Raw genomic sequence first — 11,585 nt, 5'->3', positions numbered from 1 at the left:
ATGGCACTTTCAGTATTCTCCTCCAACACCACAACTCAAAGGCATCAATTCTTCTACGATCTTCCTTATTCACTGTCCAGCTTTTGCAGCCATATGAAGTTATTGAAAATACCATGGCTTGGGTCAGGTGCACCTTAGTCCTCAAGCTGATTAGCTGATCTATTTTCTGGATAAAAACAATGATATGAATTAAAGAAATAAATGCAGTCACCTAAAACAGTAAAATTAGGAATAAATTATAGAAAGAGCAGAAGAGTGGAAGATTAAACACAGTCTGGTGTTATGTTTGTTATTAATTCTCCTGTAAGCTAGGAGAATTCTAGCATAGAGGCAGTTGTTCAGTGCAATGCCACCAGGCCTTTTTTTTTTCCCTATAAGTAAAATGTAATTACTTAGCATGATAATAAAATTAAGTCCTTTTAAGTCTAAAACTATCCATGATACATATGTTTAGTAAATTCCTATATCCCTATTTCTGTGTTTTCTTTATTACACATGAAATCCTCTTCATGATGGAGACTGTTCTGGAAGTTACTGTGTAGTCTGGTTTTAAAATCCTGAAGGCAAGTAGTCATGTGATGCCATGTTTTTAGGCATTGCATTTGTTCCAGTCACATAAGGTTAATCTGCTAATATATAAGTGACTCTGATCTTGGAATTTCTATGCAAGTAAGGAATCATCTTAGTTGGGATAAGGGTATTAAAACACCTCTTCTCTTCTTGGTTGCTGAGGTTGGATGTGAGAAGGAAAGCGAAACAGTTTGTGGCAATGGTATAAAAGAAAATTCCCAAACTTGTTGTCATTGAGTCTGTATTTACAAATAGGAACCCTATAGGGCAGAATTGTTGTAGTTAAGTGTCTTGACGTTAGCTCCCACTCATAGTAACCCTGTATAAGGTTTCCAAGGAGCAGCTGGTGAGCTTGAATAGCTGACCTTGCAGTTCAAACCTACCTTGCAGCCCAGCACAGAAACCCACAGTGCTGTGAATCTCTATGGGTCACATCCTTTTCCCATGGAGTGGATAGTGAGTTCTAACCACCAACCTTGCAGTTTGCAGTTGAGCTTTTAACCACTGCACCAACAGGATTCGTTCCTGTGGAGATAGCAAGATACTACATTCGTTCACTGAGTAGACATACTTCCATCAGAGAAGTAGGCTAAACAAGTTTACCACCACCCCTCCCACACCCAGGATCCCACAAGGTAAGCCTACACTACAGGAACTCTACCAATACAGAGACAAAACTTCTCCATCACTCTATGTATGTATCTTATTTCTTTTCTTTCCCACAGAAACTCGGCGACTGGAGAAAAATCACATATATTCATGTAATTAAAGTTGCTTTCATCAATATTAGGGCATACTTTTGAATCTAACAGATATTGTTCCAGTATAGATACATATAACCACTCTCATCACTTTCAAATGTGGGTCTGGATTTTTTTTTTTTTTTTTTTTTTACAGGCTTCCAGAGCTCATGTGGCTTTTCCAGATTTCTTCAGGAATTCCACAGCAGAGTGGTGGACAAAGGAAATTATAGATTTCTACAATGACCAAATGAAATTTGATGGCTTGTGGATTGTACGTAAGCACTAAGAAACATGTCTTTAATGTTATGTATTATGTAGTGATTATACAGGACTTAAACTAGATGACAATAATGCTGACAAAGCATTCTTTGTGAAAATTAGCCCATTATTTTTTCCCATAGAACTTTCTGGCACAAAGGCTTGTAGAAATTTTATAACAGTGTAATTTATGTGTATAGGCGTTACTTTCCTGAACATTTGTATCTTGACTAAGGAACCAAATAGCCTCTTTTACTAGCTATTTAAAAATACCTATAAATATTTATTTTATTTGCATTAAATGTAAGAATTAATCCTTACACTCAGCCAATTGTTCAATATTTCATACAAGAAAACAAAATCTATTAAAAACAAAAAAATGATCCAAGATATAGTTCAGTTTCCTTCTTCTAGATGTCATTTTAAATTTTTTTCTGTGAGATTCTTGATAAAATTATTTTAAAATAACATGTAAAAACTTGTTTTCTTCACAAGAAATTATTTAACATAGGATATTATATATCTCTAGATATTGGAGGTTGAATTGTTACTATGTTGATTTTTAAACTTAGAGTCTGAGTGGTAGAAGTCATTTGAGATCAGCTGCTAACAGAGAGGTAGACTGTTCGAACTCACCCCGGAACTGTGAGGAAAAAAGACCTGTGCTTAGAATTTATAAAAATTACAGCCAAGAAAACCATATGTATGAGTTTTACTCTGTACCATATTGGGTTGTTATGAGTTAGGGGTAGGCTTGACTAGAGTTAACAAAAAAATGTGTCTGTTTATTAGCCATTCATTGAATGTTCCTATGTGAAAGCTTTGAGGATATAAAACAGAATAATGCATAGATTTAAGACATTTTTGATGTAAAAGTTGATGTACTTTAAGGGGTTATACTATGTATGTCCCCGAGAATGGTATATGGATCCAAAAATGGAAGCCTATTGCCATTGAGAGGACGTTATGTTAATGGTAGCTAATTTATATATTCAAGTGCTAGTCTCTCTATATAGGGCCAGAGAGATTCTGAGATGAGTACTTAACAGGTCTCATCTTTGAAGTGTTCTGTATTTATAAATTGGATCTTGTAGTTTAGAAAATAAAAGTAATTAGTACCAGTCATAGGCAGGGGTGGATGGGAAGGAGGTAATTTGGTAAAGTATAAGAAATTACATAATTTCTGACATATGTTTACTTTATTTTTTTCTCACTGTTACCTAGGGAAAAGTAGTCTCAAATGTATTTCTTTAGGAAAAAATTATGATGATCATAAATATATAAGCAACAAATTCTGTAGCCAATATAACAAAGGATATAAAACTTACTTTACTACAATGTCATTTTATCTTTGAGGAATATAAAAACAACTTTTATATGGAAAATCATACCACAGAAAAAATACAATATTTTATGTGTCTCAAAAGGAAGCATTGATTGTATAAAAGTTAAAGAGCATTACATTTGACTGAATTCTTTAGAGTCAATGAATTTCTTTTTTTTAAGGGGGGTGGTTAAATATACTATTTAATTGAATATACTATTATCCAAATATGCTGCCTTAATATACTGGTTCTCTGAATTAATTGTAATTTTTGTTTTTCTAAAATATATGTTCTGAAATTGATTTATGTTTATCTTTTTTCTCTCTCTTTTCAAGGATATGAATGAACCATCAAGTTTTGTAAATGGAACAACTAGTAATGAATGCAGAAATACTAAGTTAAATTATCCACCTTATTTCCCAGGTTATTGTCATGCCTTTTATGTTACTATGCTATTATTATTTACTGATTAAGCATATGTATGTAAGAATGTAGGCTATAGGATTCACATACCAATTTATATCACTAATACTCAAACATAACCTACACCTATTGCCAATATTATTGAGTACTATTTTGAAAAGCAAAGTCAAGAACTTTGTTTTACCTATATAAATTTATTTCTAAGGACTTTCTAAATTGTCTTTCCAGACTTGAATTTCTAAACATTCTTTACAATTAAGAACACAAACAAAAAACTTAAAAAAAATTTTGTTTTATTTTTTAAGCTGAGATAAACTGAAAGAATAGTAACAATATTCCTCTGCCATCCCAGACCTAGGAGCAAAAGGGCAAGTCCTTCAGCACTCATACTCATACCCTGGTAGAGACAGTACACTTTATGAACTGTATTAATATCTAAGGTGATGGCATAGTTCTATAAAAAGGCATCTTCAAAAATGGACATGAAAAGACTGGATGATGGCATTTATCTGTCTCTGAACCCAAAAGGGTTTAAGACACCAAATGATTTTTTTTATTAGATATCAACTAATGAGAAGGTTTGTCTAAATGCATAAGAGTAGGCATTTATGAATGTACATATTTTTATAATTCTCATTAATTTATATTTCTTAGTAACATGTTTATGAATGAACATAATATAATAATTTTTAAAATATTTTTTTCACTAGTTATAATTGCAACTTAGTTTTTTCGATCACTTATAACTGTCACAGGCAAAACATACAAATGATAAAAATGAAGAATTATTTAAAAATAGCTGTTAATTGTCTTTGCAAAAACAATATATAGTTAGGAACTGCACATTTCAATAGTGGGTACTTTATGACATATTAATATTTTTACTAATTCTCTCAGAACTTACAAAAAGATATGAAGGATTACATTTCAGAACTATGTGTATGGAAACAGAACAGATTCTTAGTGATGGCTCATCAGTTTTGCACTATGATGTTCACAATCTATATGGTTGGTCACAAATGAAACCTACTTACGAGTAAGTAATGTCCATAATTATCTTCTGGCTCTTTTTTATACTTCAGCTCTTAGAATAAAGGTTACCTACTTTAAGAGTCTTTTCCTGCTGATGTTATCAGCCAGACTTTTCATTCCCAATTATTCTCTCTATCTTATTTATTCTTTCATAGTACTTAGAATAATTTTATTCAAAGTGTTTGTTTCCTTATCTGTTTATCTATTATTTATGTTTTCTACCTGTATTTTGTTGTTGTCCTTCTTAATTTGTATGTCACCTGAAAAATAATCCTGGACCATGTTTAATTTGCTCTTCTCAGTAAGCACAGTGCATGACAAATCATGGGTGCTTAATTAGCAATGTTGACGGAATAAATGAGTACTAAAATGAAGTCCTGGTGTGGCCCTGTGGGTTAATGCGCTAGACTGCAAAGTCGGTTTGAACTGCAAGGTTCGTGGTCCAAGCTCACCTGTTGCTCCTTGGAAACCCTGTACAGGGTCGCTATGAGGCGGAACCTACTCGACAGCACTTAACAACGACAACACAAAATGAATAATAGCATACAATTTGATATCTTTAAGACATTGAAGCCTGGGTAATATGTAAATAAATTATGAACAAAATCGAGCATCTATATATAAATGATCCTGTGCTTCTCAAACTTAAAGCTCCATGCTTTAATACCATTTACATCTTTAACCAGCTGCCATGCTGCTGAAAGGCGGCTGCTGAACTATAGAGCATTCATTGAGTCTTCAGGCTTTTTGAGCACCATTATTCTATGGCACAACAGCAGGGCTCTCAGGGCCATTTGCTGTTTTTGTTAAGTGCCGTTGAGTCAGTTCGGAAACATAGCAACCCTGGATAGAGTTTCCGAGGAACAACTGGTAGGTTTGAACAGCTGGACTTGTGGTTCGCAGTCCCGTTCTGATCCTACAACACCACACTAGGAGTCCATTATCTCCTTTTAGAGAAACTTAAGGAATAAGGATGATTCTCTTATATAATATGTTTTAAAGAGGATATCCCTTACAGACGGGTAATTCTAAATTATCAAATCCAATATTGTCCCTATTGTTAATAGATGATGGTCCAGTATATCATCTTATGTCTATTTAATACAGTTTTAGTTTCCTGTAAAGATTGCAGCTGAGGAAACTCTGATGACAGTGTTACTGGCCTGTAGGTTCACTTTGAGTATGAATTGATTCAATGGCACACAAAGATAATTTTTATTTAGGTTAGTCTTAACTCAAAAATTTCTTGAGCTCCTATTAAATATCAAACACTGTATTAGACAACATGATGCAAAGACAACAAGACATGATCCTCATTTTAAAATCTTAAGGTCTTTATAAATGAAATTTATGTGAGTTTATGAACAAGTCAGTGCAAACAATATGGCTGATGCTATAGCAAGGAAATGATTAAATACTGTTGACTGAATGCTAGTGAATAATTAAGTTTACCTGATCAGTTGCTTGCAGTGTTTTCTCCTTATGTAATTTTGTAGTAATTATTCATATACAATACACTGAGTTATATAAAAATAAACTTTTATTTCCAATTAATTTATAGTGAACTTTTCTCTATTTTCATACACTTATTAGGTAGGTCTACAGTCAGCCTATAGTCAGAGTAAAGGAGAAAAATGGAAATAATATAAAATGATCCATTTTTCTTATTATGTGAATATACTTTTACATGTATATTTAAGAAATCAAAATTACTTTGAAGACTGTGGAGGGGAGAAAATGAAAAGACTTCATGTGTACCATCTATTCTCCCCAAAAGACCTAGCTTGAGATGAATTCTGTGTTTGAAATAGGACAACTAACTATTTTCTTTACTATTTTCAAGACCAGAAAATGCTTTATCTAAACTAATCTTTGAAACAGAGAGTATTAAAACAGAAATTCTCTCTGTAGTGTAATTTATAGGCTGAATGTTGCCAAAGCTATAATTGATATGGATTGGAACAAACAACTATGGGGTAGTTATATTCTATTACAGAGGGTCACTATAGATCAGAAAAAAAAAAATGAATGGCAATGGGAAGCCTTTATTTGAAATAGCACATTTAAGTTGTATAAGGAGCTCTGGTAGCATAGTAGTTACGAATTGGGCTGTGAACTGTAAGGTCAGCAGTTTGAAACTACCAGCGGATCCGCGGGAGAAAGATGAGGCATTCTGCTCCTGTAAAGATTTACAGCCTCGGAAACCCTGTGCAGGGTCGCTATGAGTCGGAACCGACTCCACGGCACTTAGCAACAACAACATTTAAGTTGCATACAGCAAATTCACTTGAAAAAAACTCAGAATATGATTTGTTTATTGAAAATCAATAATTGACTTATAGCTATTCAACAAATATTTAAAAAAAACAAAAAATAAACAACAAAAGAACAGTGTTGCTGTTGAGTTGATTCCAACTCATGATAAACCCATGTTTTGTAAAGCAGAGGTGCTTTTTACAGTCTCCTTGGCTTTAATCTTATTGAAGCATATTGCCAGGCCTTTATTCTGCAGCACTACTCAACGGGTTGGAATTGGCAACTTTTATATTAGTTTTTCAGAGGAAATTGTATGTACCACCTAGGTTGCTGAACAAATATTTAGAGGCTATTTAATATTTTTCATGTCACTTTGGTAAATGAAGGAAAGTAAGATATACTTCATGCCAGCAAGGATGTTCAGGGAGAAAACACACTTAAAATAACTAATTGCATAAGAGATTACATGGTGGTGGTAGTGGTGTTGATAGTGTACATGGAGTTGCTTTTGACTCATAGCAACCCAGTGTAGGGTTTCTGAGGCTATAAATCTTTACGGGAGCAGAAAGCCTAATCTTTCTCCCACAGAATGGCTGGTAGTTTCAAACTGCTGACCTTGAGGTTAGCAGCCCAACTCGTAACCACTATGCTACCAGAGCTTCTTACATAGACACCATAAATCAAACTTCTTTTTCTGTGACCATACACTGATTGTAGACTCTCCTACTAAGTGTATGAAAATAGAAAAATGTTTACTGTAAGTTAGTTGGTAATAAGGAATTCTGGTAGTGTAGTGGGTACGAATCGGGCTGCGAACCACAAGGTCAGCAGTTCGAAACTACCAGCTGTTCTGCTGGAGAAAGATGAGGCTGTCTGCTCCCGTAAAGATTTACAGCCTCGGAAACCCTGAACAGGGTCGCTATAAGTTGGAACTGACTCCACAGCACACAGCCACTGTTACCACCTCCACCAGTTGGTAATAGAAGTTTATTTTTATATAATTAAATATATTTTATATGACTAATAACTACAAAATTAAATAACATAAATTAAATAAAATAACTGCAAACAACTTAACAGGAACACTGCTGCTCACTAGCATGCAGTCAAAAGTATTTGGAAATGACCATAAGTAGAAATATCTGAATAAAATGTCTCTTGTACAAATTAATGAATCCTTCTTCATCTATCTTAGTGCATTGCAGAAAGCAACTGGAAAAAGAGGAATTGTTATTTCCCGTTCAACATATCCTACTGGTGGACGGTGGGGGGGACACTGGCTTGGAGATAACTACGCAGAATGGGACAACTTGGACAAATCAATCATTGGTATGTGAAAGTCTCCATCTCTATCATTATTCATTGGAGTTTCTTATTAGATATTCATCTTTGTTGGTGCTAGTTCATATACTTTATAAGTCCACTTCAAAACTATGGTTTTGACAACTTTTATACCAACATGTTATTGTTTTTGTTAAGCGTCATTGAGTCAGTTCTGACTCATAGCAACGCTGTATAGGGTTTTCAAGGAGCAACTGGTGGGTTTGAACTGCTGGCCTTTTAGTTAGCAGTCCAAAGTTTATCCTATCGTACCACACCAGGACTCTCTTATGCCAACATAGCATCATAAAGAGGCAATGGGCCAGGAAGCAGAATCTGAGACAAGTGTAGAAACTAATGGTATCAAGCTAGTTCGTTTTGAAAAGATGATTTTACTCCTTTTGTACTAAGTTTCCTGATTGGAAAAGACTATCACTGAAAATGTGACATCTAGAAAGAAGAAAAGAAATACATCAAAATTCTAGATTATAGAAAATAATAATTATAGATATTAACTAATGAAACATTTAAATTCATGTTTTGAAATAGTCTTTTGACAACGGTTGAATACATAAGAAATATATAATTTTAAAGGAAAATTGAATACTTTTATTTTCCACACATAATTCCACCAGCCACTTCTTGGAAACACCACAGTATCACTATGAGTCAGAACTAACTCAAAGGCACTTAACAACACTAACCGTTTTTACAAGTCTTTATTATTGATAAATGGATTCAAGAAAAACAATCAATATTTAGAAATGCATCTGCAAAAGGAAAGCTGACAAATGACAAGCATTCTATTTAATTGAAGTAATCATTCCTCAGAAAATTGTGTTTAATAAAAATAATTCAATTTGTTTCAAGTGATGAGAACTCTGGTTACATAATTCCCAAGACAGCTTCTTTATTTTGAAAAATACAGTACCAGAAAAAAATACCCATGATCTAGTCTTACACTAGAACATGTTTATATCATATTTGTACCCGAAATATGTCATATTGCACGTGTCAAGAAAGCTTACAGTGTTCTATTTTTATGACCTCATTAACTTTATACAGTCAAAATATGTGTGAATATTATAGAACAAAATAAAATAAAAAATAAATCAATACTCATAAATATTTTATTGGGTAGAATGATATCATATTAATAAATAATAACAAATATAAAATATATGAATTAGCAACTTTCTTAGTTTATTTTTCCTAATTTATTTTAGGTATGTTGGAATTCAATCTCTTTGGAATACCTTATGTAAGTAGCATTATTCCTTTTATTTTCATATTTTGTAAATATTTTGAAACAAACTACTTATAACTAATTAAATGTGATCATGTGTTCTAGGTTGGTGCAGATATCTGTGGCTTCTTCAATGATTCAGAATATAGTCTTTGTGCCCGTTGGATGCAACTTGGAGCATTTTATCCATACTCAAGAAATCACAACATTGCCTTTACTAGAGTACGTAATTTTTACATTTACTTTCAATCATTTTCCCATACCAACCGTAGAAGTTGTTGAATAATGTGAACCCTACCTGATAGATTTGTTGATGTATGCATTAAACCCCTGGTTTCTATAGCATCAATCAGTTTTAAGATTTTCTGATCTGGCTACTCTTCCTCATAATTTAAAATACATGGTAGGGTTAGATGACATACTTATTAAAGTTATTAAATAAGGGTTTAGAGAATCCTAAATAAAATTATCTGCCTCCGCACAATTTTCTTTATTGGATGAAATAAGCTCTAAAATAAACAATTGGAAGTGAAAGTCATTCAAAATATAAGCATCAATGCATAAAAGAAATAATTTAAAAAGATAAGTATGAAAAATAATGGTATCAGAAAGTAAGGAGACAATTGAAAGTATAAGGGATTCTTAACTAATTGTTGTGCCACGAAACAGCTACACACTAAAGCCAGGGATGACAAAATTGAATGATTCTACCAACTTTAACAGTCTTACATGGATCAAACATGCAATCAAGATGTATTGATAATTACTGGTGATTGGAATGTGAAGGCTGGAAACAAAGAATAAGGATCATTAGGAAGAAAATATTGTCTTGAATATAGAAATGATGCTTGACATCTCATGATAGAATTTTGCAAGACCAGTGACTTAATCATTGCAAATAAACAACATAAAAAGTGACTGTACACATGGACCTCAGCAGATGGAATATTCAGGAATCAAATTTCATACATCTTTGCGAAGAGATGGTGGGGAAAAAAGGTTAGGGGCTGACTGTAGAATGGACTATCAATTGCTCATATGCAAGTTCAGGTAGAAATGAAACAAAATTAAAACAAGTCCATGAAAGCCAAAATATGATTTTGAGCATAGCCCACCTGAATTTAGAGACCATCTCAAGAACAGATTTGATGTATTACACACTAATAACTGAAGACCAGAGTGGGATAACGTCAGGGAACAACATACAGGAAGAAAGCAAAAGGTGATTTAAAAGACAGGAAAGAAAGAGGAAAAGACTATCAAATTTGATCTTCCAATGAATGGAAGAAATGAGAAAGTCAAAACCTGAACAGAAAATGTTAGAAGACAGCTTAAGAAGACAAAGTCAAGTATTACAATGAAATGTGTAAAGATCTAGAGTTAGAAAACCAAAAGGGAAACCACGCTCAACCTTTCTCAAGATGAAGGAACTGAAGAAAAAATTCAAACCTCAATTTGCAATATTGAGGGTTTCTATGGAAAAAATATTGAATGATACAGAAAACATCAAAAGAAAATGGAGGGTATACACAGAGTCACTGTACCCCAAAGAACTGGCCTATGTCAATCATTTCAAGAGGTAGAATATAACCAAGAAGTGATGGCACTGATGGAAGAAGTTGAAACTTCACCTAAGGCATTGGTGAAAATCAGCCCTCAGGAATTGACAGTAAACAAATTGAAACTTTCAAAAACAACTGATGCAGCACTAGGGGCACTTACTTACGTATGTCGAGAAACTTGGAACACAGCTACCTGATTGTCTTAGGCTGGGTTCTCTAGAGAAAGTAAACCAGTGAAACTAACACTTTTGTTGTTATGTGCCATGGAGTTGGTTCCGACTCATAGAGACCCTGTACAGGGTTTCCGAGGCTGAGTGGTGTAACTAAGAAAGGTGTGTGACAGGCTTGTGTTCTTTCACCATACTTATTCAACCTGTTATGCTGAACAAATGACCCAAGAACTGGGTTATATGAAGAAAAACGTGACATCAGGATTGGAGGAAGACTCATTAACAACCTGCGATATACAGATGATACAACCTTGCTTGATGAAAGTGGAGAGGACTTAAAACATTTACTGAAGATCAAAGAGCATCTTAATGTAAAGAAAAAAAAATCCTCACCACTGGACCTATAAACAACATTCTGTTATCAGTGGAGAAAAGGTTGAAGTTGTCAAGGACTTCTTTCTTCTTGGATCAACTATCAACACTCACGGAAGCAGCAGTCAAGAAATCAAAAAACAGACATATTGCATTATGCATATCTGTGGCACAAGATGTTTTTAAAGTGTTCGCAGCCCAATTCATAACCACTACGCTACCAGAGCTCCTTAATTCACCATTGTAGAGGTGGGAAAGTCCCAAATCTGGGTCAGATGTACCAAGATTGGCAGGCAGGTCAGGCAGGC

The 11,585-nt window shown here is 33.9% G+C and overlaps 1 protein-coding gene across 1 annotated transcript in view; it reads left to right on the top strand.

The window, feature by feature from the left end:
* The window catches only part of SI (sucrase-isomaltase (alpha-glucosidase)), a 124,389-nt gene that overhangs the window by 93,988 nt on the left and 18,816 nt on the right, over positions 1 to 11,585 (top strand). Inside the window, 6 exon segments of the mRNA XM_006861797.1 lie at positions 1,468 to 1,584; positions 3,232 to 3,319; positions 4,217 to 4,355; positions 7,803 to 7,936; positions 9,154 to 9,188; positions 9,279 to 9,395. Of these exon segments, the coding sequence (XP_006861859.1) occupies positions 1,468 to 1,584; positions 3,232 to 3,319; positions 4,217 to 4,355; positions 7,803 to 7,936; positions 9,154 to 9,188; positions 9,279 to 9,395 (630 nt within the window).

The sequence above is a fragment of the Chrysochloris asiatica genome, unplaced genomic scaffold, assembly GCF_000296735.1.
Source record: "Chrysochloris asiatica unplaced genomic scaffold, ChrAsi1.0 scaffold00043, whole genome shotgun sequence".
Lineage (NCBI taxonomy): Eukaryota > Metazoa > Chordata > Mammalia > Afrosoricida > Chrysochloridae > Chrysochloris > Chrysochloris asiatica.
This window is presented reverse-complemented; position numbering and strand designations above follow the sequence as displayed.